At 51.0% G+C, this 27,646-nt stretch overlaps 11 protein-coding genes across 11 annotated transcripts; 7 read left to right on the top strand and 4 right to left on the bottom strand.

Annotated features, from left to right (window-relative positions):
* Window positions 1–1,673: 1,673 nt before the first annotated feature.
* Window positions 1,674–4,480, bottom strand: BDW70DRAFT_149705 (gamma-tubulin-complex subunit SPC97; the record flags this gene model as incomplete). The annotated part of the gene is made up of 4 exons (XM_073739052.1): window positions 1,674–1,755; window positions 1,825–2,039; window positions 2,099–4,083; window positions 4,132–4,480. The coding sequence occupies 4 exons, from the start codon at window positions 4,478–4,480 to the stop codon at window positions 1,674–1,676; spliced, it is 2,631 nt and encodes an 876-aa protein (XP_073596772.1).
* A 250-nt stretch (window positions 4,481–4,730) lies between these two features.
* On the top strand, window positions 4,731–6,053 carry pup2 (proteasome core particle subunit alpha 5). The gene is made up of 5 exons (XM_073736569.1): window positions 4,731–4,874; window positions 4,928–4,940; window positions 5,007–5,085; window positions 5,205–5,548; window positions 5,659–6,053. Exons 1-5 carry the CDS (start codon window positions 4,850–4,852, stop codon window positions 5,936–5,938), a joined length of 741 nt encoding a protein of 246 aa, XP_073596771.1. The 5' UTR covers window positions 4,731–4,849; the 3' UTR covers window positions 5,939–6,053.
* Window positions 6,054–6,181: 128 nt separating this feature from the next.
* On the bottom strand, window positions 6,182–7,806 carry BDW70DRAFT_134780 (25S rRNA (adenine645-N1)-methyltransferase). Its single transcript, XM_073736568.1, has one exon. It carries the CDS (start codon window positions 7,733–7,735, stop codon window positions 6,191–6,193), a length of 1,545 nt encoding a protein of 514 aa, XP_073596770.1. The 5' UTR covers window positions 7,736–7,806; the 3' UTR covers window positions 6,182–6,190.
* A 146-nt stretch (window positions 7,807–7,952) lies between these two features.
* On the top strand, window positions 7,953–11,795 carry BDW70DRAFT_35440 (putative C6 finger domain protein). Its single transcript, XM_073743825.1, has 4 exons — window positions 7,953–8,148; window positions 8,207–8,477; window positions 8,526–9,085; window positions 9,137–11,795. Exons 2-4 carry the CDS (start codon window positions 8,348–8,350, stop codon window positions 11,483–11,485), a joined length of 3,039 nt encoding a protein of 1,012 aa, XP_073596769.1. The 5' UTR covers window positions 7,953–8,148; window positions 8,207–8,347; the 3' UTR covers window positions 11,486–11,795.
* Window positions 11,796–12,511: 716 nt separating this feature from the next.
* Window positions 12,512–13,816, top strand: BDW70DRAFT_159266 (uncharacterized protein; the record flags this gene model as incomplete). The annotated part of the gene is made up of 4 exons (XM_073740665.1): window positions 12,512–13,090; window positions 13,140–13,230; window positions 13,283–13,717; window positions 13,770–13,816. The coding sequence occupies 4 exons, from the start codon at window positions 12,512–12,514 to the stop codon at window positions 13,814–13,816; spliced, it is 1,152 nt and encodes a 383-aa protein (XP_073596768.1).
* A 373-nt stretch (window positions 13,817–14,189) lies between these two features.
* Window positions 14,190–15,888, top strand: BDW70DRAFT_134775 (BAR domain-containing protein). Its single transcript, XM_073736567.1, has 5 exons — window positions 14,190–14,305; window positions 14,423–14,578; window positions 14,629–15,175; window positions 15,234–15,365; window positions 15,416–15,888. The coding sequence occupies exons 1-5, from the start codon at window positions 14,271–14,273 to the stop codon at window positions 15,446–15,448; spliced, it is 903 nt and encodes a 300-aa protein (XP_073596767.1). The 5' UTR covers window positions 14,190–14,270; the 3' UTR covers window positions 15,449–15,888.
* A 445-nt stretch (window positions 15,889–16,333) lies between these two features.
* BDW70DRAFT_159264 (ATPase, V0 complex, subunit E1/e2) lies at window positions 16,334–16,857 on the top strand (the record flags this gene model as incomplete). The annotated part of the gene is made up of 4 exons (XM_073740664.1): window positions 16,334–16,344; window positions 16,435–16,518; window positions 16,644–16,696; window positions 16,778–16,857. 4 exons carry the CDS (start codon window positions 16,334–16,336, stop codon window positions 16,855–16,857), a joined length of 228 nt encoding a protein of 75 aa, XP_073596766.1.
* A 222-nt stretch (window positions 16,858–17,079) lies between these two features.
* Window positions 17,080–18,505, bottom strand: BDW70DRAFT_159263 (sterol homeostasis protein ARV1; the record flags this gene model as incomplete). The annotated part of the gene is made up of 3 exons (XM_073740663.1): window positions 17,080–18,150; window positions 18,210–18,263; window positions 18,317–18,505. 3 exons carry the CDS (start codon window positions 18,503–18,505, stop codon window positions 17,080–17,082), a joined length of 1,314 nt encoding a protein of 437 aa, XP_073596765.1.
* A 217-nt stretch (window positions 18,506–18,722) lies between these two features.
* arg2 (acetyl-CoA:L-glutamate N-acetyltransferase) lies at window positions 18,723–21,079 on the bottom strand. The gene is made up of 3 exons (XM_073736566.1): window positions 20,935–21,079; window positions 20,719–20,883; window positions 18,723–20,648 (listed from the first exon to the last, which is right to left on the bottom strand). The coding sequence occupies exons 1-3, from the start codon at window positions 20,977–20,979 to the stop codon at window positions 18,738–18,740; spliced, it is 2,121 nt and encodes a 706-aa protein (XP_073596764.1). The 5' UTR covers window positions 20,980–21,079; the 3' UTR covers window positions 18,723–18,737.
* A 1,933-nt stretch (window positions 21,080–23,012) lies between these two features.
* On the top strand, window positions 23,013–24,668 carry BDW70DRAFT_134766 (polyamine acetyltransferase). The gene is made up of 4 exons (XM_073736565.1): window positions 23,013–23,029; window positions 23,082–23,802; window positions 23,854–24,306; window positions 24,359–24,668. Exons 2-4 carry the CDS (start codon window positions 23,413–23,415, stop codon window positions 24,380–24,382), a joined length of 867 nt encoding a protein of 288 aa, XP_073596763.1. The 5' UTR covers window positions 23,013–23,029; window positions 23,082–23,412; the 3' UTR covers window positions 24,383–24,668.
* A 172-nt stretch (window positions 24,669–24,840) lies between these two features.
* BDW70DRAFT_134763 (putative GTPase NOG1) lies at window positions 24,841–27,597 on the top strand. Its single transcript, XM_073736564.1, has 5 exons — window positions 24,841–24,927; window positions 24,991–25,099; window positions 25,162–25,263; window positions 25,314–27,010; window positions 27,070–27,597. The coding sequence occupies exons 1-5, from the start codon at window positions 24,907–24,909 to the stop codon at window positions 27,109–27,111; spliced, it is 1,971 nt and encodes a 656-aa protein (XP_073596762.1). The 5' UTR covers window positions 24,841–24,906; the 3' UTR covers window positions 27,112–27,597.
* Window positions 27,598–27,646: the final 49 nt, after the last annotated feature.

Here is a 27,646-nt window from a genome sequence, read left to right as displayed (position 1 = left end):
GTTTCGGAGTTCGATGTATGGAGTACATGCAGGATCTTGGATCCTTCTCCCTTTCATCATTTCTGCTCCTGTGCTCTCTGTTCACCGCTCCTTTTAGGACGCCATGTCTTCTTATTTCGGAGATGTGACACGGGCTTTTGGCACTAGGACTTCTGAATGACAATCCGCACGGCCTGCAAGCCAGATTGAGGATAGCAGGGAGACAAATATGTAGGTACCTGTCTTGGAAGCCAACCAATGGAATCAAAGGTCTATTTTCCAAACCTTCATCCACGCAGAACGATTCGAGTAATGGGTCGCTTAGCCATCAGGACTCAATCAGCAGCGACTGTGGAGCCTAGAGGGGCCACATTTCGGCGAGCAGCTCTGACTTGCGTGAAGGTCTACTGTAAGTACGTAAAAGAGGGTTTAGACTACGGGGCAATTCAACTAGAATGTACGAAATAGTACTACTCGTTCCCGTCCATCCCTATAAGATGATAACCGAACAACTGACGGGCTGAAGATCTGAGGACGGTGACATCATTACTGTCCAGAGACAAACTGCTCAGAGTTCAGACGGCACATGCAATGCAGCAGAATGATCCTGATTTGAATTGCTGCATGAAAGCGGGACACACTATCCTCAATTTGATAAAGTGCGATAATTGACCGAGGAACGTCCTGTGCGATACGCCAGGTAAGCAATCAGGGGGCTCATGCAGGCCAACGCGGTTCGAATCATGTTGGTTGTTTTGACGTAGAGTCTACCCAAATCGTCGGGTCTATACAGAACTAGTTAGCAGACGTTGAACGAGGGTTTGTTAGGGATCCCAGAGCCACGGTTCACCTTCGGGAAGAGGGCGGCGAGAGCAAACATTCCAGTTCCACTGTCAGTCCGTAGTGGCTCCACTTGTCACCTGCGAAACTCGGCGGGGGTGAAAATCGGTCCAGTTAATGCTGCACGCTGCAAAACTCAGTAGTCACTCAACAGTGCATAGCTCTACGGTATACTGCTTGCGTTGAGCCTGGCTAGCTATCTTTCGTTTTCTTTTTTTCACTGAGACAGGGCTTGTTAGGCAGGATGGAGTTTGAATGTTCAGTTCAAAGCTGAGGAGCACTTGTTTCTCGTCATAGACTATTTACCTTATTAAGCAGGTGTGCCGCGATACACATGCATAGCCTCACTCCCAAAAGAGCTATGAAAACAAATCATAGAGATAGTGACTAACACACCGGGTCCCACCCGGAAACGAACTCAAGTCTGAGCGCCCAGCCAACGAAGGTTGGGAGAATGGGGATTTGATACATAGGTGTGGAGGGTTGCAATTCATTAAGGGGGGCCAATAAAATCAAGTGCATTGGTCCGCATGGGTCAAGAAGACGGACGTTCAGTGGACGTCTCGAATGCCCGGGGCAAATCTGACAGTCGAGTTGTCGACCATCTTTTCACGACAGCACAGAGGACAGCAACGGGGCATCTGCGAAACTTACACACTGTCTTCCGTCGAATGTTGTCGGGTTTAAAGGGTCGAGTATTTGTTTTCCGGGCTGCCAGTGCAGACGTAGGTATGGGTGAATATACGACGCTGCGGTTTCAGTGTTGGAGTGCAGGCGTCCTTCGGAGATGGGATGAGTATGAAAAGTGCATCATATATACTGGCCCTGCTGGATACCGAAAGCTTGTGATTGACTCAGTCTTCCTTGCTGATAGAGCTTAGAGCATGCGCTAGTTTCAGCAATACGACGCTTTCGGTTGCCGCGAAGTAATTCAAGCTAGGTCAAACATGAATATCCGAGCGTTGACTTGAAGAGAGAATGAGAGAGCGGTATAAACTAGCTTACCTATCCATAAGAATCCGAAGATGGCGGCCAAAATGATCTTCATATCGTTTCAATGTATCCTCGAGCTTCCCAATGCGCGCAGGGTCGTAGCCTCGTCCGTCAGAAGTAGCAGGGTTCGCGCTGAGTCCTGGGTCGGCTGAGATGAGTGCGCGGCCAAGGGGTGCTGCGGTCCAGGAGGCGAACATTGTACAGCAGGTTAGGAGTTTTGAATGGATCTAAGTGGGCGACGCCTGTCAGCGCTGAGAAGGAATGGTGAGATAGTCTGCGAATATACCTTTAGCAGTTTAGCCTGCGTCAGCATGCACTCTTTCAAGCACGTATCCAGGAAATCCACGTGGTCCTGCATGAGTTCGTCTACTGTCCGGTTGACCTGCTTGGTGCCGTTGACGGTGACTTCCGATCCATCTGCGTCGGTGCCGTTCACGCGGTCCATAAGGCTTTGCCAGTTCGGTTCAACTACTTCAGCCGTACAAAAGTAGAGTAACTGCTGTATAAAGACTAGCATCTTCGCTCGAAGGTTCCAAGCGCGCCTCTTCCAGAGCTCTAGTCGTCGGTCAGTTGATTTGTGGCGCCATCCCAGGATTTTGCTCTGGTCTAACCAGGCGGATGAGAGCATGGATTCCAGATGACGGAGCGAGAGTAGGTGTCGAAAGATGAGTTGGTACCGGAGGACTGTCTTGCGACTAATAACGAGGGAAAGCGGGAAGGGTACGGTGTAGTCGAGCTCCAGGGCATCAAAACCGACAATATCCTTGTCATCCTCGCTGCCTGCCTGCGGTGCTTGGTACTTTTCCAGAGCGGCTTCTGGGTTATCCTGATCTATACCGGAGACGCTAACAACCTGCATAAGCCATTTGGTGAGTCCGATCTTGTTCATCCGGACTTTGACATCTTCCTTGAATGGGTCCTGCGCGGCAATGCTGCCTGGTTGGCGCAGGACTAAATCAAGGAGAGATTGTAGTTTGCTTTCGTTCACGCTCTTGGCTGGCTTGCGAAGCTCGGACGCTCCAAGCTCGAGGAAATAGGAAAAGAAATCAGATCGATCGAGGAAGAAGTAATGTTTTAAGGAGCGGAAGCGAGTAGTGAGAGAGTTTTTAGTCAACAGAAGATTCAGCAAAGAGGCATTGGCGTAAGTATAAGCTGCGTTGACGTTCTCCAGAAAGCGAGGGTCATCAAATGTCTTCGGAACATCCTTAACCGCTTTGCTGACGTCCACCCCTCCACACTCTCGCACCACATTCAGGTATTTCCCAGCCAGTAGGACCTTGTCCCGTACGCTATCGAGTTGTGGAGGCACTTCGTTTTCGCGGATGGTATAGCGCTTCTCCCAATATTCATCTGTATAGTCCTCTTCCAGCTTTTCTCGTTTAATCCATTTTTGCTCCTTGACGAGAAATTCTGCGTGAGGGTCTTTGATTACCCCATGGTGGAGCCATTCATTGAGCATTGTCATGTAGGGCCTGCTCGATTCACGGAGAAGAGTTTCCAATAGCGCCTTTGTCGTCGGATCGCCGGAGAATGTTCCCAGTCGCTCGGTCAGTAAGCGTAGTACATTGCCTCCTTTACATATTTTTTTGCTAGACATTGCTCCAGGAATAAGATCTCCTCCTTCTCTCAGCTGTTCGAGAATGTTATCAACGTCGTCAAAGTCGTCAATCGACTCGTCAATATCCTGATCCAAGAGACCGTTTCGCCTCAGTAGCTCATGACCTAAAGAATACAATTGAGCTAGACATTGGCTGGTGGGCATGGTATGAAGATGGAGTACATGGAGAGTGAAATTCGGGTTGTTGAGAAGTTGTGTCTCGAGCTGGGCAACGAGGACCAAATAGTCCTTTAATAATTTTCGAATCGTAGCGCATAGGGCGTGGCTCACTGCACCGTACTCTGCACGACTCTGAATTTCAACGAACGCCTCCAGCGCACTGTAATGTGTTGCCATCTTCAACATGGACCGTGTAAGGTCCCTCAGAGTAGGATCCAGCCCGGACGGTAGTTGGAAAGCCGGCCCCGTCAATCTGTCCTTCTCTGCAGTCGGGTCATATTGAGCCTGGTATTGAATGTATTGGCCTTCGAACCCCATGAAAACAAACAATAAATCCTCCAGAATCGCCTTCTCCTGTGCATCAGTAGACAGATCGCGTAGTGGTTTTGGTTGAAGCGACTGAGGTAGAGTTGAGGACAACGGAGGTACGGATACACGACTAGCCAGCGGCGCAGTAGTGTAGGGCATCAAGGAGGCGTGCGGGTTCCATGGTGCTGGTAAGAGTCAAAATTGGAGATATTCAGTCTGGACGAATGTCTTACCATCTGCGGTCTCCTTTTCTTTCTTCCGCAAATTGGGACTGAGAGGCCCGGCCGTATTAGCCCTCCTCGACCGCGACTTATCTCCCTCCCCTCGGTTCCCTGCGCTGGGCGACTCCCTCACTATATTTCTCGTTCGGCCTTGCATCTTTTCTTTAGTCTGAGTAACGACGCGTTCGGTGCGTTTTTCAGACGTGACATGCTCCCTGGGAACTTTGCTCTTTTGGGTTGACGTGCTCCCGCGAAGATCCATATTTTCTGCTTGCAATGGAGAAGATGTGCCGCCGCGTAGACCGGGCTTCTCAGCATCGGCGACGCGACTGGACGCAACGCGGGGTCGTGGCGGGTTCATGTGGCTGGCGCGGCGGTCATTGATGGACATGGGCCCCCAGTGTACGAAAGGCAGAACAAATTATGCATAGATAGAAGAAATTGACGACGTTCGGCGCTGGGGACAAGAAATTGTACTGGTCCTAGCCTTGCACAATCCCGACGTTTGGTTGGAGCGGTGGGTGGTGTTGTTGCCTTGGTGCCTGAGATCTCCGCCAGGCACTTGCGACTTGCGTAGCCATCATCGTCTCAGAGCTTCATCAAGAGCTTCAGCTTCATAAAACTTCCTACCCTTACGTCCTCCACCCTGACTGCTGATTCGAGATATTCCTTTGGAATCATCTATTATACTAACCAATCCGGATCCCATTGTTCAATCATATAATCTAAAATGTTCATCGCGCGATCGGAATACGGTAAGCTCCATCAGACCTCCTCTTAATACCCGCAATCTGACCTTTCTTCTTAGACCGTGGAATCAAGTAGGATACCTTCCCTATATAACCTCCGATACGCTCTTGCATCCAGTCTAACTGTGATAATCATAGCACCTTCTCTCCGGAAGGTCGTTTGTTCCAAGTTGAATACTCGCTCGAAGCAATCAAGCTCGGTTCAACCGCCATCGGTGTATGTCAATCATTCTTATAATCGTCTCCCGGCCTGGACACTGAGGAGTCGTACATGGCGGAGCATTTCATAAACTTCATCGACAACGACCGCAACGAATCCGCTGACTACTTCCACAGGTAGCAACATCCGAAGGTGTCATCTTAGGTGTTGAGAAGCGTGTCACATCCACCCTGCTCGAGGCGTCCTCAGTTGAGAAGATTGTGGAAATTGACCAGCACATCGGATGTGCTATGTCTGGCTTGCAGGCAGATGCCCGGTCTTTAGTTGAGCATGCCCGCGTTGAAACCCAGAATCATGCCTTCCACTACGCCGAACCTCTGCGTGTCGAGAGCTGCACCCAGGCAATCTGTGACTTGGCCCTACGATTTGGAGAGACTGGAGATGATGAAGAGAGTGTCATGAGCAGACCTTTCGGCGTCGCTCTTCTAATTGCCGGTATTGACGAGGATGGTCCTCAGCTGTACGTCTCTCTCTCTTCTATCCGAGCCCTGCTTGCCTGTCTTTCGCCTCGTTTAGCACTACATACCTGTTCTACTACGAACATCATTGACTGACTCTTGTCTCTACCAGATATCACGCCGAGCCCTCCGGTACGTTCTACCGTTATGATGCGAAGGCCATCGGGTCCGGAAGTGAGGGGGCACAGGCAGAACTGCAAAATGAATACCATCGCTCGTTGACACTTGCCGAGGCTGAGACGCTAGTTCTAAAAACACTTAAGCAAGTCATGGAGGAAAAGCTAGACGCGAAGAACGTTCAGCTGGCGAGCGTCACCAAGGAGAAGGGTTTCCGTATCTACAACGACGAGGAGATGGGACGCGCTGTCGCGCAGCTAGGTGGGAATCAATGAGTGACTACCCAGTCAGTTTGTGATGAGGCCGTAATGGAATTTTGTGGATACATTACAGGGTTACCTTGAACTCGCATAGAAAAGAACGATGACCTCGGCTCATGACCATGAAGCATTGCTTCTCCTTTCTGAAATGTAGCTTGCTAATATCCCGAGGATTTGAAACGGTGGAGCAGATACGACTTCTATATATACTAATGCTGGTATCATAGAGGATTACTCATACACACTTTCCGTCAAAGTGGACACTCATCACCGAATTTTATAGACACAGGGCTTCAGCACAGCCGCTTCCTCCTCCGGAGTCATCCCATTATCCGCAGCCACTGTCTTCTCAATAAACTTCTTCTTCCCAGATGCAGGAGCCCCGGAAGCAGACGCATGTTTACCCTTCGTCGGTGCACCGCCCGCCTTTACAAACTCCATCTTTACGAACATCTTGTTCGACTTATCCACAGTCTCAGATTTCAGGACAAACCCGCGTGTCCTGAAGACCTCGACGAAAGCAGAGATATCAGTCTCATCATCCTGCGAGGGACGGGCATCTTCAGCATAGATCTCCGCATCGTCGACATCCGAGCCGGCATCGTCATCGCCCGCACGCTTCTTCTTGAGTTTCTTCTTTTCGGCTTTCGTGAGTGTCCGTTTCGCGCCGATTTGGGCTTTCTTGCGGTGCACTTTGCCAAAGCGGCTTTTTACTTCGCTGACCCAGCATTCACCCTTGCCGTCGCTGCGGAGAACGCGCCATGCTTCTTCGACGAAGGAGACCCAGTTTGTGCCCATCAGGCTGAGGCAGAAGATCGCAATGTCAGCGGAGCCACTTTCCAAAGGTAGGTTAGAAATGTCGGCTTTGGTAATGGGTGAAGCTTTGGGAGCGTGTAGGTCGAAGCTATGGAGCGTCAAATTCAGCTTCTTGGCGGAGGGGAGTAGAGCGCGGTGGAGTTGTGCGTCACCGCAGCCAAGGTCTACAATGGTGCATGTACCGTTTGGCCGGCGTGGTAATGCCAGACCTCGGGATTTTTGATCCGGCTTGTTTCCCTTCTTTGGGGCAGGGGAGATGGCTCCTCGAGTACGGATGGCATTGATGTAGCCGTCAACGGGGTTGGAAGGCCATGACTCCTTGACTTGACGAGAGAAACCGGCGTGGTATTCTTCGAATAGTTCGGGGTTCGAAGTAAACAGCTCGAGAGCCTTCGTTGATGGAGTAGTGTACAGGGTTTCGTTCAAATGACGGAAACGGGACGAGATTAACTTCTGCCGCATGGCCTGCTGGAGAGGTGTCAAGACAGCTGTTGTAGTTGGAGGTGCAGGGGGTATCGATTCAGCAGCAGGGGCTTCATTGAGAGTCGCTTGGTTTTCTTCTGCCGTCTGTTGTTGGGAGCCCTTATTCTTGTTCTTTCTCCTCCTCTTGGCACTCTTATTCTCCTCTGCACTACCATCCGCTCCGGCTACCACTGTTTCAGTCGCCTTTTTGTCCTGATCCTTATCTTTATCCCGCTTGGCGGCATCGTTCTTTTCTTCCCTCTTGCGCTCCCAGGGCTTTTTCTCAGGCTTTGGTTTTGCAGAGTTGGGCTTCGCAGCTTTCGCCTGACCTGTCGATCCTTCAATGTGTCGACGATACATCAAAACGACATTCTTCTTGGTGATATTGTCATCTCGTTTGCGCTTGTTCGATTTCATATTCGCATTCGAATCTGCCTCAGGCTTTGAGGACTGACTGGCTTTGGTTTGGGGTTGCGGCTCACTCTGCTTTCTGAGCGCAGAGGCCGAAACCGACCAGCCCGGAACTGCGAACATGGCTAGCACAAAAAGCTGTAAGCTGTTCGAGAGGCACTTGGTAGAAGTCTGGTAAATGCCGGCGTCTGAACAACAGACTCGAAATGCAACGGTCAAAAGAACCAACAAAATGCAAGAAATTTTTGGTGCTCAGTTGCCGTTTCTGCCGGTATTTTCGAGGCGGTAACTTTGGCTCTCCCCGCCTTTAGTTAAAATACCATGAACGCGACCCAATATACCTGATTGTAGCCCAGCAAAAGTCGAAAAGGTTATACGATAAGATCTTTTTCTATATGAGCTATACGTTGGGACTTCTCTATCTCTCGCATCAAAGATATGACCACAACAGAAACACAGGCCCTCTATCGTCAATTTGGATAGAGGATCTCATGCACAAGAGGTCCAACTAAATAATAAGCACGACGCGCTTTAAGGTCCGTGCACTTGGGTTAATAACCTTACCATTTAGGGGGCTGACACTTTGACACTCAGATCCCCCGGCCCGAACTCTCCACAATCCCGAGTTTATCACACCTTCAGGATTCATAGTCATTCCCTCTCCGTCCATCAAGCGTCCTTATATCCTGACTATGGAATTGGAGTCCTTCCTCGAGAGGTATTTACTCCGCGGTCATGGAGAACGTGAATCTTATTAGCTCAAACCCGCCGGGTATTAAGCCAGATCAACCTAACAAGCTTGTGGCAACGCAGCAGCTGGCTGTTGCGAAAACCCCTAGAAGGCGCACTAAGACCGGCTGTTTAAGTAGGTACCATTATCCTTTGCGCAAAAACCACTGACGGATGTAATCAGCCTGCCGACAACGTCGTATCAAATGTGGAGAAGAGAAGCCTATCTGCAAGAACTGTACCAAATCAAAACGCGAGTGTAAAGGCTATGCGCAGCGATTGATCTTCAAAAATCCTCTAGGGATACCTGGAGTCCGGAGCACCATTCCAAAACAGCCTGTACCTCCGAACCAATTTGAGAGCCGAATCGACTTTCAACTGACGTCGGCGGGCACCCATGGGCCGATACTGGCCCCAAAAATTCCTGCAGCCTCTGCTGTAGAATACAGGAACCCACAGCCTCCTGTTAGATCTCCTGCAGGATTCTACAGCGCTCATACTGCGTTCGCGGAGCAGACTCGTGCTTCTCAGACATCGCTCCCAGAATCACAACCTCACTCCAGGCTGGCAAACTCATCAGTTGAATTTGATCAAGCGAGACGGGGGTCATCAATCAATGCCCAGGACGAGTATTCTCATTATACCGTGCATGAGTGGGATTCTTTCCAGTTCCAAAGTGAGGCCTCAACTGCCCGAGGGTTACCTCACACAATCACCACACAAGGAGCCCCTCAACATTATGAGGTATGCTCCCCCAAATGCTATAATTAAGGCATGCTACTAATAGTGGTCTAGGCTCCTGAACCAGGTCCGGCAGTGACACTGCCTGTTCAGCAGTCGATGGAACCTCAAATGAGCACACGTGACCGATACTTGTCTCCAACACCTCAATTATCACCCTTCCACTATGAAGAGGACGAAGATGGAGACTACTACGATGTGGAATCGGACGAGGAACCGGCGCAAACGGCCATGCAAAACTTTAACCAGCTAAACATGGTTCTGGCATCTGCAAACCGGGATGCAACTCAACATCGTTCTTTCACCACGTACTTGAATGAGGCCAATATGCTGGCAACCTATCAGCCGGACTTTGGCTCTTCCCCTTTTAATAATCCCAAGACGGCTCGAATCTTCTTGCATTTCATCCACGCCACCGGTCCAGCACTGTCCATATTTGAGCGTCACGGGACGGATCAATCCACCATGCTAGGTGCTCCAGTTCCTATGGCGCAGCAAGGATTGTGGACATACACTCTTCCCCTCAAGTCTTTCCAACATCAGGCACTACAGCAAGCTATTTTAGCATTGGGTAGCTTGCATATTGCTTATCTTCAACAAGCCCCATCTACTTCCTCGCTCAAACATTACCAGTTTGCGCTTAAACGCATAGGAAAGGCGGTTGGACTCCCTATGCAACGAAAGCAGTTGGGCACACTGGCAGCTACGTTGCTTCTAGCATACTATGAAGTGATGATAGCTGATCATTTCAAATGGAACAATCATCTTGCAGGATCAGCTCAACTAATCCGCGAGATTGATTGGGCCGGTATAACTCGGGACCTCCGCGCGCAACGACGCAGGCGATGGGTTGAGCGTAGCAACACCCACAGCTTTTTTCAAGATATCTATATGTTCAGCAACCCGACAGTTGAAGATGATCCCTTCGCTGAACTGGAAGCCAATATCGACGAGAATATCATAGGATGTTTTCTAGGGCGTGTCGTCAACTATGACCAGTTTGGACAGGTCGAAGGGGAGCACACCCAGACCCGGAACAAACATCTTACCCGCAAGGATATCGAGACTTTCCGGACTCAATGTGATCTTTACTGGTGGTATTGCAAACAGGACTGGTTACAAAGTCTTATTAGTGGCGGCCCATTATGTCTACCTTACTCTCAGTGGGGTCTGTGTCCTCCGCGTGCGGGTATAGGGCTCAGGAACGATCTTTACGGCACTGCAGATCACTTGACTCTGCTGATGGGTCGACTTGCGGATTTTGCAGTACGGGATAGGAAGCGAAAGTTAAAGACGGCCAAGTCTACCGGGTCTGAATGGAGACCAGACGCAAAGTTCGGGCAATTCATGGGTCGGTTTGCACCCAGACTGGGAGGGCCTGGTCAAGGGCCAGCTAATTCTCGTGGCCCTCCACCCGGACAGCCCGGGCCTCCTAGATTTCCTGGTGCTTCCGCCACGCCTGGGCATACTGGTCCCGGTCCACAGCCTTTCAATACTGAGTCGGGGCAAGGATACAATCAATCTCAAGGAGGCCGCCGAGACTCTCGGCAGTCTTCTAGTGCCTCTTCTCCTCAAGTGCCTTCCTTCTATGGTATGATTCCTACAACCGGGCCTACGCGGTTACCTGCTGCTTTCACCACTTCATCAGAAACTAGTGAGACACACTCTCAACATGACGAGGACGTCGATATGTCGTATGAAGAAGCAGAACGTGAGTGGGAGAGCATATTTGCGGCGTTTGAGGTATTCGCTCAGTCGCTTGGCCCCGATTTTCTGCCTCTTTCACCAGATGCTTGCCGACCAATTTACTCTCCTTTTGGACCGGCGATTCAGTACTGCACGCTCAATATGGCCTGTCTCATGGCATTCTATTATACCGGCCGCATTCTTTTGTTGCGGCTCCACCCCTCGATGCCCCCTTGGATGCACGTGGCGGCTGGATACTCGGCGGCTACAACCGCTGATTATGCCCAGACTATTGGTAGGATAGCGGCGGGCATATACGGGGCACAGATTGGCCACCCAGGAATTGAAGGTTTCAGTCCAGTGGTAGGATCATGTCTGATCGAGATTACGGTACCCATTTTCTTCGCAGGCGTGCAATACGTCTCGCCGGACCAGCGGAGCTATACCATCGGCGTCCTAAGCGAAATTTCCCGTTATACAGGGTGGAAATCAGCAGATGCAATTGCGAATGGGTGCGAGCGGTCTTGGAGAAATGCTGCAGCGCAAGGGCGTGGACCTCCCTATCAGCAGGATATGGGCGTGGAGAAACCACCGATTTGGAAGTACACGGAGTATGAGACAAATCGTGAAAGGCGGTTTGTCATGGGCTCAGCGATTGAGCCCTACGTTTGGGCAATGGGGATCCTGAGTTTGAATGATAAGGACTTCGAAGGATGATGAGTCTACGCAGACTTTTTAGGCTTGGATGTGGATCCTATGGACGAAGCACATGTTTGGGGCATGTCCGGTGTTACATTGATCATTTTGATGAACCATTACAGCTGTCGCAATATATCTGATGAGGACGTGGATGAACCTCAACCCACATGACAAATGTGCTGTTGTAGTGATTCAACGCTTCATTTGCAGCGGTGTAGCTGTCCTCGACAACCGCAACGTCCACCTATATTTCCTTCCTGCATTATCGATTTGCTGGTGATACGTACGCCAATGGCGAAAGGCCAGGTCATTGCACAACCACATGGCTGGAGATGCCCCATTCATCTTCTTGGCCTTCAGTACAGTGCCAGCGCTGATGATGGAGCCAGGAATCGAATCACTGGGGGACAAGCGTTCGGCTTTCAGGTACTAGCGTAGATCATAAGGCGAGACGCAAGACATGCATGGGCCAGCGCTTTGACAGCGTCTGCAAGGGCCGGTGGGTTGAACTGGTGTGGGCCTACAGATGCTCGTAATGTCAGTCACAGGTCAGATGCGGTACAACGACAGTATACACCGTCTTTTTGAGACCCGAAACATAGCTTAGCAGGTGATTTGTAAGAGGAATTAGGCGGATATGGACGGGGCGCAGACCAGGCCTGAAGTGGGAAAGATTACCGTACGGGATTGTATCATTTTTACGACTCTATTTACGGACTTTGGGTGGAGGGATCCCCAGACAACGGACGTCATCGCTCAGCATTATAAAACACCACAATACTCTACTCTCCCCTGTTCGTCGGCGCTTGACTTTTCTTCATTATTTTTACTTCTCAAGGTTTCATTGAAAGTACTGTCGTCGAACGCTCAGCTCCCTGTGAACTGATCTCCTTTTCAACTTGAGATTCACCTTCGTTCTTCTCAGTCACGGTTCTTTACCCCACCACATTCCCATCAACTGCTGCCTGCGGATCGTTCCTGTCATTTGCCAGCGTCACCCACGGTACGCCCAAGCCGACCCCCTTGGGTCATTCAATCAACACTATGCCTCGATTCTCCGATTCCCGTTCGGGTTTGGACAGCGAGACTGAGTACTTTTCTCGTGAGTCGCGAGGCCGTCGTCACTCCCGTGGGGCTGCGGTCCTCGAGCGGCCACCGCGCCGGGTTGAAGATGAGTTCCGATGGGATTCTCGTCTACAGGAAACCGATCGCTATGGGCCTCCTGCTCGCCGGCCGAGCAGACACTACGATGATGACCATCTCCGCCACGGAGGTGCGTTGGTGCGCGTTGACCGCCGTCACGCTGAGAGTCCCCCTCCCCGGCCTAGAATGCTTAGACGACAGTCTTCTCTGGATACCTACGATCGCCTTCCCTCTCGCAAGATAGATGAGTACTACCATGGTTATCTTCCTAGGGCCGCCCCTAGCCCGCCACCATTGCGACGGCGTACTCGACGAGACGAGTTCGAGACTATCCAGGTCCCGGCGAGGGAGAGTTGGTATAGAGAGACGGAGACAGTAAAAGATACGAGGCCATATCCACGCAAGGGAAAGACCCGCATGCCGCAAAATCTCGTCGATACTCGGGCAATTCGTGAATTTGGTTATCCCTATGAGAGAGAGGTATGAGCCAAGTCGAAACCGTCCTTTTATTAATACTGACCGATGTTAGGGTGACCTAATCATTATCCAGCTAGCTCTTTCCAAGGAGCAAATTGACGCTGTTATTGAGAGGAGCCGTGAGCTTAAACGTCAGCCTGAAAGTGCGATGCACGTGCCCTATATCCACGAGCAAGTAGGCTGACCATGATCTAGTCATACCTATAAGAGCCCGGTCTCCAGTTAGAGCGACATCCAGGCGCAGGAGGGTAGAGACAATTACGATGGAGCCCAGGGCGAGCGAAACCTTGATAGTCGAGCCCTCCGTCTCTCCTGAACCCTACTTGTCAGCCGAACCCCGCGGCTACGACTATTCAACGACCACAGCGAGGAGGACTGTATCGCGTTCGCGATCAATCTCGGTCAGACCACGACGCCGCCGCTACTCGTCGCCGCCGCGCATGATAATGGAGCGTCGCTCCGACCATACCGAAGCTCCCGGACAAATCATGATCGTACGTCCGCGGGACAGCGATAGCGACTTAGATGACTATGCCATCGACAATTACAGACCACCATTCGATCCAAGTACCGCGCTCTACGGGGATGCCGATGAAGAGGAGGTCCTAGAGGTTAAGCAGAACCGCAGAGGTACGCCTTTCAACTCAGCTTTCGGCTTTATATTTTATTGACATTGAAATAGGTCCCCCTGCGCGAACTCTGCGACGCATGCTTGCAACGATGACCTAGATGCCTTGGGTAACTTGATCCTTTACCAATTTTCTTTCCATATTTGATAGACTGCTTTAATAGTTTCTATGCGCTTGTTTTGCTGGTCTCTAGCTTTTGCAATGCCGTATGACGAGGGATGGGAGTATGTGATACCAGGGTACCGCCACGAATGTACTTTTCTTCTTTGCCTATATCCAGCCCAATAACTTGATAACTTCTTAAATCTGTGGTTTATTCAACCAGGGGTAGTGAATCTATATATTACTTACTATAAGCTGTCACATGACTATCTTAATGTCCGCATGTGACAGTGGCGGTGCAAGGCGGTGCGGGAGCCTCGACTCGCTATATCCACTCTCTGACCAGCTCTCCTAAACAAATTAACAGACTACGCACACATCCTCACCTGCGACGGTCAACCCTACTCATTTGCTTCGTTAAACCAGCTGGACTGTTGTGGATTGCATCAATAATGGACAAGTTTCAGGCGTTCGGCAAGAACTTCAGGTAAGATGATCGGCAGCCTACGTGTTTATGTGTACCCCGGACCAGCTCCCAATGAGCTGCGGTCTATACACTGTGCGATCACCGGCATGGAACTGAAGTACTCGCTGTTTCTGATAGTGCGAACTTTACGCCGTTTGCTGCGCGCACACAGCAGTTAATTCGCGAGCAGCTGGGTCAGGTTGAAGACAAGACCCAACTTCCCGATGAGTACATCGAACTTGAGAAGCGCGTGGATGCCCTGAAGCTAGTGCACCAGAAACTCCTCCAGGTGACGTACGTTGCAACCTATATCAATCTGGCGGTGATATGCTAAAAGTGTGCAGCTCCCAATACTCCAACGAAGCCTACGACTACCCCCCTAACATCCGCGAATCCTTCAACGATCTCGGGCGCACCATCAACGAAAAAGTCCACCTTCTGTCGCAGGCCAGCACCCCTGCCGAAGCTCAGGCTGCACTAACCGCACCCCCTTCAGCAAAACCGCAGCCCAAGACCTTCAGCCATGCCATTGCGCGCGCCTCGCTAGCTGGCTCCCAGACCCTGGGGAACACGGCTGGTGAGGACCCGCTCGCAACTGCGCTGGAGAAGTATGCGCTGGCTTCGGAGAAGGTGGGCGAGGCCCGTCTGGCGCAGGACGCCCAAATCCAGTCGCGCTTCCTGGCTGGGTGGAACACAACTCTGAACACGAACTTGATGTTTGCTGCGAAGGCGCGTAAAAACGTGGAGAATGCTCGACTCATGCTGGACTCCATCAAGGCGAAGCATGGTGGTGATTTGGATAATCTGAGCGAGGAGGCTCGTTCTGAGATTGAACAGGCGGAAGATGAGTTTGTCGGACAGACTGAGGAAGCTGTGAGCGTTATGAAGAATGTACGTTTGCCAATATGAGCTGGAGATATGTTGTTGGTTTTGCTAACTATGCTGTTAGGTCCTTGATACCCCTGAACCACTGAGGAACCTGGCGGACCTTATTGCCGCGCAGCTGGAATACCACAAGCGATCCTACGAGATTCTCAGCGAGCTGGCTCCTGTTGTTGACTCCCTCCAGGTTGAGCAAGAGGTACCCTCAATTCAGAATATCACTCCTCTTAGGATACTAACATATCCCAGGCCAGCTACCGTAAGAGCCGCGAGGGTGCCTAGATGTTGACTTGGTTTGAGGATGAGTAAGCAGTGATTTTTGTTTCCTGCCTATGCTATCCGTTTCCCGCCTCTACCTCCGCCCTGACCAGTGTATACTGTTATTTATCTGTTTGGACTTGTAAGGACGTTTGATATCCCTGACGGTGGATATGTGGTTCAAGTAACCGTAATGAGTCATCGACTAAATTTTTTCCTTCCTATGCTAAGCGTTCCTCACTACTATGTTCGAAGTAACTTCCGCATTTCATCCAGGAGTCTATCCCTTATACTTTCCCTAAGCCGTTTCCTTGTCTGAATCCTGAATCCTGATTTGAGCTCAAACATCCCTCCTATTCCTATACGAGGTAAGCAAATAACCATTTAGATGCCATACGTATGTCAAATTGATTTGTGCTTCTGGCTGGCTGGCGGATTTTATGTCAAGTTGTCCTCTAAGATGTAAGGTACAAAAGTTATATAGGTCCTGCACAGCCACATCACCAGCCACACCAGCGGGTCCGCATCTCAATGTGGCAGCACCGGGGAAGCTCCAGTCCTGCCAGTCTAGCAGCCTCCAAGCATTAGACAGCGCGATTTCAGTTCAGCGTACAGACAATCTCCCCGAAACTATCAAACAATCACTCTTTGTTCAGCGAGCCCTACCCCTTGCCGGGCCGTCTCCCCGCCGCCGAATCCTAGCCGAAGCTGACGACAACCTCTCCGCGCCAACGAGGTTCAACTGACGTCGCATTCGCAACCGAGTTGATTTCTACGAAACCACAGGCCGTCGTTGGAACCAGAGCCGGGCTCGAAGACTAGGCTGGTCCAGTCCAGTCCACGAAGCTGCCCCCTACGGTATCCTTCATTCTCGATTCTAGAACATACTCCGCTTAGGAACCGTACATCATGGCAAATGGGTACGAACATTTCCGGATCCAATACTATGATTTAGACCGTATCGAGGGACAATGTGGAATAAAGAATAGAAGCTAACGGTATCTGTCCAGCTGGAGCCTCATAATCGGCTTCATCGTCGTCGTGGCCGCCGCCGTTGCGGCTTGGGTGTTCAGTCCGAAAGGGGAGAACCAGACGTATGTCTATCCGTCGTTTTGTCACATTGCCCTTTATCATTATGTTGTGGAACGGGATGGGACGGGGTTGTTCAGAGGTCGGAATTTACCGGGCTGCGAGCAATGCTAATAAGTAATATACACAGACTGTGGCGAAGCACGCTCATCCTCTCGATTGCGAGCTGTTATTTAATGTGGGGTATGTTCTCTTTCTTCCTTCTCTCGCGTCTTCTGTTTGCCTCGGCGAGGTAAGGAAATTGCTGATTGTTTGGTATTGTAGCGATCACGTTTATGGCGCAGTGGCACCCGCTTATTGCGCCGAAGAGGGCGGATATTCGGCCTGACCGGGTGCCGCAGTAGGTCTCTTCCTTAAATCTACTCGAGGTTTGTTTAAGGTTAGATGGATGTGGAGTAGCGTCGTTGAATGAAAGACGGTCGAAGAATCTCACACTCTGCATAGAAGAGCCAGTTGAGTGTATGCATATCTTGCGGGACCGATTGTGTTATGTATAGCTATTTCTTACTTTGGATAATCTATATCCATGCTTCGATTAATGTATGTATACGAAGTACTCCACGAAGTCACATGGACTGACCGCATAATCGAAGATTATCCACCCCAACAACCCCCAGAATAACCTTCTGCACGGTCCATCTAGCAAGTAACCCCGCGACAGCCAGCGCCGTGGCCCGCAGATATCCACACCCTAAGAGGATGTAAAGAGCTTCAATATTGCTCAGCAGGACAAGATGCATATCAGCCGCGCCTAGCGTAAACAGCGAGCTCATCAGGTCCACAAAGCTTGCTACGTAGCTGGTCGGTATACCCGCTGGTATAATCTTACTCAAGCCTTCCAGGAGGGATGAGGAAACGGATGGCGATGATTCTGCTAAGCCGGAGCCGGCTGAACCGGCTACCACAGGGCCCGATCCACCTTCTGCTCGCTGGGCGGGATTCAGCTGTGGGGTGGAAACTGCGCTTGCACCGTAACCTGAACTGGAAGTAGAGTTTGAGCTGGAGACGCGGCCATCTGGCCCCCATATAACCAGGAGTATCGGGAAAAGTTTCGCACAGCTGCTTACAAAGAGCGCTGTGCTTATTGCTGTTGGACTAGCCTGAGACGGGGGAGATAATTGTTGGAAAGATTGCATAGGGGCCGTGGATGCACAACGCAACGGCGGCCTCAAGTCGCAGAATGAGTCGCGGGGACTGGAAGGTGATGGCTGGCGGGGTCGTTGATTCTCAAGACCTGGAAGTTCCTGCACGGAGCTGTGCGCCGTGCTTTTCGGCGGGCTCAGAGCGGACGCTTGTTGTGCTTGCATCAATTGCTGAGGGAAGGAGGGAAGAATAGGCGTGCTGGGATTTGAGGGAACCGGGGCTTGAGATTCAGTGGCAGCGGCATTGGCGGTGGCGGTGGGTTGTTTTGTAGGTGTGGATTGTGATGAGGAAGTAATGAATGAGGCGAGGAAGCGAACTGTGAGGTGGTGGGCAAGAGTTGCAAGGGCGTTCAATGTAAGAAAAAAGAGGTATTGGATGATAATCGGCGCGCGAGAGAGGAATGTCGTCTCAATCAGCGGGGACTTTTCGATCCGTGCCCAGGTGAGATAAACATCAAAAAGGAGAAGAAGGACTCCAAGCCGGATGATTGAGCGCTATGTTTGCAGTTTCGTCAGCACAGTTATTCTATTCTTAATGTCTGGAAGGATCGTACATCGAACTTATGTTCATCGCTTTCGAGGCGATTGAAGAGGAGATGGCGGTACACCTTCAGCTCAAGTCAGTCAGAGTTTCAGAAACAGATGTTACTGAAAGACAAACCTGTGGCTTGATCAAGACAAGGTCGATAAAAATAACGACGAAATCATACTCGACGTATTTGTCGGCGAATCGCTTGCAGCGCGGACATTGCGTCAAGCGCACGCCTTTGCCTAGTGATCGATCGTCGGCGCGGCTGTAGGCGCTGTAAAGATGGGAGACCGGGTACGAGCACTCAATGCAGATCGGCATCACGGGTAGCCCATCATGAGCGATTCAGAACAGGAGGACAATATGCCGTGCTACGCAAAGGAGAAATGTGGCTCTGTCTAGATTGTTGATGGACGATAAGCCGAAGGCGGTGAGAAAGGACTCGTATACTTCGACGCTATACTGCTATATTTGGTTAAACTACCGGGTGATGTAGTGGCATCAGATGTCATTATATGATTCTATAGACCGTCTACGTGCATATTTGTATAAATCAGTCAATTACACCTGTGTCTTCCGCCCAGCTCGGCTGTATGCTCCGACAGACAGCTTCGTAGTCTCGGAATTTCTGCGGCTGCTCAGGCAGGTCAGGAGTCGTCCAGAACATGGTCCAATTGGTATCTGCGAGCTTCCAGGAACCCAAAGACCGCTCAAAGTACCATTTATTCACCGGGTTGTCCTTGCGGCTACGCCAACATACCCCGTTAGGAAAGCATGTCCGCACCATGGCATTGAATACGATGTCCGCAACGCCGCCTGCACCCTGGCTGCGTTTGAGAACCGCAAACTTGTCCAGATAAGGCACCATTCTGGCCGTGCTAGATTCGCTTCCGTCATCCTCCACACCAGGGGGAAGCTCCCAAGTTAATATAGCACCACCCTCATATTCGCCGGCAATTATTAAACCAGCCAAACGACCATTCACACGGTTCAGATAGTCCTTTACGTCGAGCTTGCGGTTGAATGAGTCTTCAATCAGGTGTACCAGACGGGGAAGGTCAACATGGGGATCGTCCAGATTCATGTTCGGGCGTGTCTGTGCCGTCCACACCTGGACGCGCGGGTCAGGGATAAGGCTCACAGGCATGCCTCGTTTGACGAAGGTGGTAGGAGGGGCAGGCAGATGAAGCGAGCCACGCGCCCGCCGGCTCAGAGGTAAGGATGACGAAAGCAGAGGCTTGTCCGTGAGAAGATTATGGATCAGAGGGTTTCTCTGCCGCCGCGTACCGACTGACAGCTCAGAAGGACTCGATTCCAGCGAACGTGCAGAGTTCGCAACTTCAACTGGTGAAGTAATTATTCCGGAAGATGCAGACGGGAGCATGGCCAACGTTTGTTGCGACAGTCGTAAGTTATCCAAATGGCCATCAATGGTATCCTCGCCAACACTCATGGACAATAGCGCTTGCTTAGCAGGCGTAGACGCAAACTCTGTACCGGCAGACTCTGAGAACGCATTACTGTCCGAGATAGGATTTGTGACCACACTCTCGCCCTGGCTATTATTGGCTGGGTTGCGAACCTGTAGCAGCTCACGCTCGATATGTTCAAATTCTTGGTCCATATTGATGAAAGCATGAGATGTTTGTGGGCCTCGAAAAGCTGGAACACCGCCCAGGGGGTCTAGCAAGATGACCCGGTCTAAAGAAACTTCCTTTTGTAGATCATTGATCTTCTGAGCTGTAACTATGGGATCCTCGTCAGGATCTGGAATTGTAGCCAAACCCGCAAGTTCTTTTGTCAAAGCATGAACAGCATCATTTGCGGGTACCATCAGAGCCTTTGGGGTGTCCTCCGTATAAGCAATCGGCGCGACGATCAGGATATGGCCATCTCGTAACGGACTGAGAAGCTGTTTCCGGGATGAGACGGTCGGTATATCTGGTCTTTTAGCTGAGAAAGACAAAACGGAATATAGATGAGAAGATTTCGAATCCGGTTGACGATCGACGGCCGTTGCGATGCGGCCTACCTGCTCCGTAGCTATTTTTCGCAAAGTATGGGTGTCGCCGTCCGAGCCCGGATCGACCACAACACAGCAGGCCAAGCCCAGCCGGTTAATCTGTGAAAGCGTCCTGGCCACCCCATCCAGGGTAGAGTCATCCAGTAGCTGCGGTGTCTTTATCTTGACAAGTGCCAGGTGCAGTCGCTCTGGTATGTCCTCGCGCGTAGGGGCCGGGGTTGAGTCTTGTCTGAAGACAGGACTTTGATACACGGATCGTGATGCGCCGTAGAAAGACCCCAGGTTGACTCCAGAAGGTAGCGATTCGGTAATGGTCTGTTGTACTGGTGTGCTCTGCAACTTCTTTTGCGGCTTCGCTGGTTGTTGGGCCTTGAGGCGGGCGAGGTACGATTTGGCTTCTCGTTTAGTAGACGCTGAGTTCAACAAGCTCATGAAGAATTCCTAGGTGCAAAATGAAAAGAAAGAGAGTCAGATACACGCCCAAAGAACGATTGAGTTGTGGATAGCATACCCGATCAAGCAACTTCTCCTTCGCCCGTCGGCCAAGGCGATCATAGTTTTGGCTGGTGGAGGAGAAGTCGGCGCTCTGATTAACTGTGCGATCGTGTGATGAAGAGAAACATCGGCGAGGAGTGGGATAAGCTTCATCACCAGCACCTACAACGGTTGGATGCCGCTAAGACGAGGATGAGCAAGAATTGGACTTGTTGGGGGTGTAGTCTCAAACCTTGAGAGGCTGCGCAGCCCGCGAAGCGAGCACCCTCGAGCTCATGGTAATGCTGGAATTGTTGGAGGCCCATCCAGGGACAGGGACAGACAAGCTATCAAGCCCGTCAAGGAACCGGGATGGCAGAGAACATTGTGGGGGGAGCAGTTGGCGGTCGGAAGAGAGGAAGAAAAATGGGTCGATATCGCGAGAACTAAATGAGTCAATGACGATGCATCTTCCGCTCCGCTCTCGGCTGCGTCAATTTCAACCGAGGCCGATCCCGCTCGGCTCTCTTTCCCTGCAGTAGTGTACGAAGTAGCTACTTGAGCGATTTCTCATCTCTTCAACCTCATTTTGAGCGCCATTATGGGGTTGCGTTGTTACCATGGCTAACCCATCGAATTATCTATGAGATAATTAACCAATCCAATAATGATGGGCTCTTTGAAATCCATCCTTGCATCCCAAGTGGAGAACCAAAGCCGTGCGGGTGCCTACTGCCTGTCTCGTATACATCGTGATATTGTATCGCGGGATGGCACGTTTTCTAGGTCAGGCTGGCTGCTCAAGTAATGCCTGAAATACATTCCTCGTCATTAGCACCCTGGTAACAGACCTTCCATCTATTTTGTACTTGGCGAAGGACGCATCTCGCCGGCCATGGTGTTCAGTGTGATAGCCGAGACTATGCTTCTTACCTCTCACCATTCCCCGCTTATGCAGGTGAAGGCTATTCATGTCCACGTTCCAATATCCGGTCGAAGACGCTCAGTTCTTAGTTCTATAGCCTCGATGCCACGCGTGCTGGTACAGTGGCACATCCTCCATAGAGGTGTCAGCATCACCTCTAGGCCAGGTGTGCTCCTCATCGGCCCACTCAGCACTCAGCTTGAATGGAGGACGCCCGGGTCAAAGTATAACCTTCTTCAGTATCAAAGGAGACAAAAAGGCAGTTTCTAAACGGCTGTCGATGGGGCCTATGGAGTCGAGGGACTTTATTGGACGGTTTCCGTTGCTGAGACAGGCAAACTTGGTCAGGCCTTTGTGCCCAACTTCCAAACACGTTGATACATAGAACACAGTGGCGCTGGTTAGGACAACATTGATGTCCTAGCCTACGCCGCGCGCGGGATACGTATCTCAGTCCTCCAAAGGTGGTCGCTACTGCGAACGTGGATGTTGCCATGTCTATGATCCTGAGAACTTTATGCCACGCCATGATTCTCATAGAAGTAGTGCAGAATCATGAATGGAAGGCTGAGATCCTTAGTGATCGCGACCCTGCAGATAAGAACCTCGGGAGAGTGAGGATGGCAGGATCCGCGCAGGTTCTCTGTACTTTGAACATATTCCGGTGCAAAGCTGACTGGTTTCAAAGTACTTGCATGGTGGACAAGAGTATTTGGTATGAAGATCATTTATCATAATGTCCAAGAGTCCAAGAGTCCACAAGAAAGAAGAGGGGTGCGCTTAGCCAATCCGGTGTCTGATTCTTGCCTGACCTGTTGGAGGCGATGCCAGATACTGTTCTTGAGAAGAGCACTTGAAGCACGCCGATATTATCAGCCTGAATCTGCCTCTGAACGCTGCCACATATCATCTCGCTTCCGAACCACAGATTCAGACGATGAAGGACGGCGCGATAATCATCAACACGGCGCGTGAACCGCAGATAGACGAAGAAGCACTGGTGAAGGGATTTCGGATGGGTAAGTTGCCTTCTGAACTGATGTCTATGCGAATGAGAATGAGCCAACAATCATCCGAAGCTTACCAACAATAAGGTGATACTGCGCCCTCACCTCGGCAAAAACATCGGAGAGATAAAGCGAGAGATGGAATTGTTAACGCTCAAGGAATCAGAAAGCGCACTGGATCGGGGAGAACTACTGACTCCTATTGCTTGATCAAACTCATGAGATTCCCTTCACTTGTCGGCTCGAGCTGGCCTGCACAGGAACAGAGTTGAGACAGGATAATTCGATAAGCACCGAGAAGTGGGGGAGATCGAAGATAGGCACCAGGGCCGGCCCAGATAAGCGTCCTTTGCCCCGCGAGCCGCAATTCGGAAGACGGACGAAAACTCTTCAAACTCAATAGAATCCTCGGTGTGGTGAGTGCATCATGGTTCGGTATTAAGTACGTGAGATTTAATATACTAACAGGATCTGACCCTTGCATTCTGCAAGATCTGGCAAGGCTCTCGACCCTTGTCACCTCCCTTTCTGTTTGTTCAAGCCTTATCACCTGCATTCCTGCCGCCCCACCAGTGGCCACCAACGCACCACTCTGACCATTTTTTCGATCGGATTAATCTACCGTCCACAGTCAACAACCCACATTGTGCCTTCTCAATCGCTCCTTCCAGACCACTGCACTTTACAGTCTTATTACTGCCTTAGGCTCTTTCGCTCGGAAACTCGACGAGTCGCTATATATAAGACAAGCCGAATCGCTTGCGTACCTGCGTCTCCAGCATCCCTGCAACCCCAAGCCATGTCGGACCAGTCATATCAGCAGCCCGCAGACCATCCCATTAACGGGCTCAAGCCCTTATCGAATGCGGACGGATTTCATCTGCCTATAACTGGCAACGATCTCTCTCATGGCGGCTACGACCATTCAGACGCGATCATGACCAACGGACACCCTTTGGAGGAAACCGACGAAGACGAAGATGAGGAAGAGGTCGACGAAGACTATGTCGCCGTTGACCATGACGATCTGAATGAATATCCCTACTGGTTCCGTCGCCCGCCCGTGCGCCAGCCGTCAAAGCTCGACGACCTGCATCCGTTCGTGCAGGTTCTGACCCAATCAAACGTGGACGACTGTCTTGCCGTGGAAGAGTCATTCCCCGAAAATGAGCGCTGCACCAGAGAGAAGGCACGTTCCTGTTAATGTCACTGCGGACTCATACTGACTTCGTTTGAACAGTTCATCTATCGCCTAGGACGATGCCCCGAGCTTTGCCTGGGCCTGTTCACTCTTCCGATTCTTGGCCCTGACCAGCCCAAACCTCGCCCTACACTCGTCGGACACGTTATTGCGACTCGGACTTCCACCCCCTTCGTCACGGATAAGTCGATGGAACTACCCGCTGACTGGGAAACCATGCGCTCAACAGTTGTTGATGGGGAGACCGTCGGTCACGACGAGTACGGAAGCACGATTGCAATCCACTCTCTGGCAGTTCTACGCGAGCACCAAGGAAAGCAGGTGGGAAGCACGTTGATGAAATCCTATATTCAACGAATCCGGGAGGCAGCTATCGCAGATCGCATTGTGATTATTGCCCACGATAATCTCATCCCGTTTTACGAAGGACTTGGGTTTGAGAATAGGGGCCCAAGCAAGTGTCAGTTTGGTGGCGGTGGCTGGACAGATATGGTAAATTTATCTGCACAGAAGTCTGCCTGAGGTTTGTGCTAACCGTGTTCAGGCACTAGAGTTTAACACGGAGTGAGCTGGTCTTTTGAGGCATTTCTCCGGTATCTCTTCCGCTAAGAATATCCTTCTGCGGCTTTTGATTAGCACCCCCTGTTCTTATTCCCTCTTTCTCCTTCGTATTCATTCCCATCGATGCATGTTCATGGATTGTGTTTGGTCTTAGTGGTCGACTTCGAAAAGCAATGGAGTTCCTGGGTATGATGATATGATCTGCTATGATATGATGACCGGTTTGGTTGGTCAGGGCAGGCTCAGTGTTTACCATAGATACTTCGGTAGTCAATGTATTCTAGCAATCGAATTGAACTGCTGTAAATTGTTTATTGTAGCTGAAGCAAAGCTGGAGATCAGAACTGCTGATTGGATAACTCGGTTAGAGACTGCAGAATCCCCCACATTAGCTCACCGCCCGCCAAAAATTCTGCCTTCGACCGCCCTCACCATAATTTTTTTAATCGACAGGCTATTGCCCCATCGCTCTCATCGCATTTTGGGTAACCTTATTGAAGTCAATTTTCATAATCGACGGAGGTGCCCATCATGAAGACCACGTGGAAAGATGTAAGTATCCTGCGCCCGGTAGCCTTCGTTCAAAACACCACTGACGCTTTCACCGCTTGATAGATTCCTCCGGTGCCCACCAGCCAGGAATTCCTGGATATCGTCCTCAGTCGTACACAGCGGCAGTTGCCCACTCAGATTCGTGCGGGCTTCAAGATCAGCCGTATTCGAGGTATTTGCGGTCCTAATTATTTGTGAGGAGCTTTGGATAATTAATCAACATCTTTATTCCAGGTTTCTACACTCGAAAAGTCAAGTACACTCAAGAAACATTCGGCGAAAAATTCCAGGCGATTCTGGATGGATTCCCCCGGTTGCAGGACATCCATCCTTTCCGTGAGTCCCAGTGCATTTTATCGGGTATGAGCCCGTCTCACAATAGACAGATAAGGATTTGATGAATACACTTTACGATGCCGACCATTTCAGAATCGCCCTCGGTCAGGTCTCGACCGCCAAGCACCTGATTGAAACCGTGTCCCGCGACTATGTTCGCCTCATCAAATATGCTCAGTCTCTCTTCCAGTGCAAGCAGCTCAAACGCGCTGCACTCGGTCGCATGGCCACCATTTGCCGACGTCTTAAGGACCCCCTCGTTTACCTGGAGCAAGTCCGACAACATTTAGGCCGTCTGCCGTCGATTGACCCCAACACCAGAACTCTTCTGATCTGCGGATACCCCAACGTCGGAAAGTCTAGCTTTTTGCGTAGCATTACCCGCGCGGACGTCGACGTTCAGCCTTATGCCTTCACAACCAAGAGTTTGTTTGTCGGTCATTTCGACTACAAGTACCTGCGCTTTCAAGCCATCGATACCCCCGGTATTCTTGACCATCCTCTGGAAGAGATGAACACCATTGAAATGCAGTCTATTACTGCCATTGCGCACTTGCGGTCCGCTGTGATGTACTTTATGGATCTTTCCGAGCAGTGTGGCTACTCTGTTGCCGACCAGATCAAGCTTTTCCACTCTATCCGACCTCTGTTCGCCAACAAGATCGTTTTTGTAGTGGTGAACAAGATCGACGTCCGACGGCCGGAAGATCTCGAGCCTGAGCTCCAAGAACAGATGCAAAGCATGCTGAAGACAGGAGATGTTGAGCTCTTGCAGCTTTCGTGCACCACTACTGAAGGTGTCACTAACGTAAAAAACGCTGCCTGCGACAAGCTCCTAGCAGAGAGAGTGGCACAGAAGCTCAAGTCTGGAACGAACAGCACCGGTACTCCTGGTGGCAGACTCGGCGATGTTCTTGCGCGTATCCACGTTGCCCAGCCTATGGGCGGGGCTCAGCTGGAGACATTCATCCCCGATGCCGTTAAGAACCTCAAGAAATACGACAAGAACGATCCCAATCGGAAGAAACTGGAGCGGGATATCGAGGAGGAAAACGGCGGTGCTGGTGTCTATAATGTCGATCTCAAGAAGAGCTACACTCTCGCCAACGATGAATGGAAACATGACAAGATTCCCGAAGTGTGGAACGGCAAGAACATTTACGATTACGTGGACCCTGATATCGAGGCCAAGCTCGCCGCTCTGGAGGAGGAGGAGGAGAAACTGGAGGCTGATGGCTACTATGACTCAGACGAGAGCGTTGAAGACGCCGAGGACGCAGACATCCGCATGAAGGCGGACCTCATCCGTGAGAAGCGCACCCTGATGCGTAACGAGGCCAAGCTCCGCAAGTCGCTCAAGAATCGCGCGGCAATCCCCCGCAGCGCCAAAGCCAAGAAACTTTCCCAGATGGAACAGGGCTTGGACGCAGCTGGCTACGACCCGGAGGCTGCTGTCTCCCGTGTTCGTTCCCAAAGCCAAGTTCGTGGTCGTACGACGACACGCAGCGAGGTCGACGACGGCGACGCAATGGACATCGACCCCTCCGATCCCCGCCAGGCGATCGCTCGGGCCAAGGGCCGCGCTCGCAGCCAGGCTGCTACGAACCGTCTGCAGGATGGTGTTACCGACGAGACGGCCAGATCCAAGGCCGAACGCCTCGCCAAGCTCGGCCAGAAGAAGATGAACCGCATGGCCAGACAAGGAGAAGCCGATCGCCACCAGACCGTTTCCCTTACGAAGCACCTGGTACGTTTCCCCGATATCCTTATCAAATCAGATTTGAACCTCACTAACTCTCTCATTAGGTCGCCGGCAAACGTGGCATGGGCAAGACACAACGTCGTTAAACCCTGTCTGTGTCTGTGCCTGTCGTCCTATCTTGCTTGCCGCTACGATACCGATACTATGCTCCACTTTCTCTTCTAATACTTTAACACCCGTAGTACAGTCCAGCTCACAGTCCTCATCCTACATACTCGTTATGATTATGGTGTCTAAAAATCACACGGCGTTGGGAAGGCTTGTTTTTTTGTCTATGATATGATATCTTGTTGCGCGTCTTATAAATAGGTACTTACTCAGCTAGAGCTGTTTGAAGTCCTATCAGGATTATGATAACTTTAGACGGCTGTCAATGGATAGAGTCATTACCTTACCTACTGGTTCCTGTCTGCCGTCACACACCTAACCTCATGGATATCAAGGTTTCAACGAACTCCCTGGCCACCTCACTCGCCAATCTCTTTGAAGAATAGCCTCTTAGGCGTGACCGGATAGATACTCTGATGTCTACTGTGGTGCAGAAAGGAGGGTTTTATGACATGGGCGGGCCAAATTCAGGGATCTGAAGAGCTGCTGGGGCTATCCTGTTTAACGTACAAT

Source organism: Aspergillus foveolatus (genome assembly GCF_047715535.1).
Source record: "Aspergillus foveolatus strain CBS 279.81 unplaced genomic scaffold BDW70scaffold_19, whole genome shotgun sequence".
In the NCBI taxonomy this organism is placed as follows: Eukaryota; Fungi; Ascomycota; class Eurotiomycetes; order Eurotiales; family Aspergillaceae; genus Aspergillus; species Aspergillus foveolatus.
This window is presented reverse-complemented; position numbering and strand designations above follow the sequence as displayed.

Coding starts and splice junctions, on each gene's coding strand:
- pup2 (XM_073736569.1), top strand. CDS start 4,850: ATGTTCATCGCGCGATCGGAATACG. Junction 5,086..5,204: donor TCGGTTCAACCGCCATCGGT/GTATGTCAATCA, acceptor CTACTTCCACAG/GTAGCAACATCCGAAGGTGT. Junction 5,549..5,658: donor GACGAGGATGGTCCTCAGCT/GTACGTCTCTCT, acceptor TGTCTCTACCAG/ATATCACGCCGAGCCCTCCG.
- BDW70DRAFT_134780 (XM_073736568.1), bottom strand. CDS start 7,735: ATGTTCGCAGTTCCGGGCTGGTCGGTTTCGGCCTCTGCGCTCAGAAAG.
- BDW70DRAFT_35440 (XM_073743825.1), top strand. CDS start 8,348: ATGGAGAACGTGAATCTTATTAGCTCAAACCCGCCGGGTATTAAGCCA. Junction 8,478..8,525: donor CACTAAGACCGGCTGTTTAA/GTAGGTACCATT, acceptor GGATGTAATCAG/CCTGCCGACAACGTCGTATC. Junction 9,086..9,136: donor GAGCCCCTCAACATTATGAG/GTATGCTCCCCC, acceptor ATAGTGGTCTAG/GCTCCTGAACCAGGTCCGGC.
- BDW70DRAFT_134775 (XM_073736567.1), top strand. CDS start 14,271: ATGGACAAGTTTCAGGCGTTCGGCAAGAACTTCAG. Junction 15,176..15,233: donor CTGTGAGCGTTATGAAGAAT/GTACGTTTGCCA, acceptor CTATGCTGTTAG/GTCCTTGATACCCCTGAACC. Junction 15,366..15,415: donor CCCTCCAGGTTGAGCAAGAG/GTACCCTCAATT, acceptor AACATATCCCAG/GCCAGCTACCGTAAGAGCCG.
- arg2 (XM_073736566.1), bottom strand. CDS start 20,979: ATGAGCTCGAGGGTGCTCGCTTCGCGGGCTGCGCAGCCTCTCAAG. Junction 20,884..20,934: donor GGGCTGCGCAGCCTCTCAAG/GTTTGAGACTAC, acceptor TCCTCGTCTTAG/CGGCATCCAACCGTTGTAGG. Junction 20,649..20,718: donor AGGAGAAGTTGCTTGATCGG/GTATGCTATCCA, acceptor TTTTGCACCTAG/GAATTCTTCATGAGCTTGTT.
- BDW70DRAFT_134766 (XM_073736565.1), top strand. CDS start 23,413: ATGTCGGACCAGTCATATCAGCAGCCCGCAGACCATCCCATTAACGGG. Junction 23,803..23,853: donor AGCGCTGCACCAGAGAGAAG/GCACGTTCCTGT, acceptor TCGTTTGAACAG/TTCATCTATCGCCTAGGACG. Junction 24,307..24,358: donor GCGGTGGCTGGACAGATATG/GTAAATTTATCT, acceptor AACCGTGTTCAG/GCACTAGAGTTTAACACGGA.
- BDW70DRAFT_134763 (XM_073736564.1), top strand. CDS start 24,907: ATGAAGACCACGTGGAAAGAT. Junction 24,928..24,990: donor TGAAGACCACGTGGAAAGAT/GTAAGTATCCTG, acceptor ACCGCTTGATAG/ATTCCTCCGGTGCCCACCAG. Junction 25,264..25,313: donor GCAGGACATCCATCCTTTCC/GTGAGTCCCAGT, acceptor CACAATAGACAG/ATAAGGATTTGATGAATACA.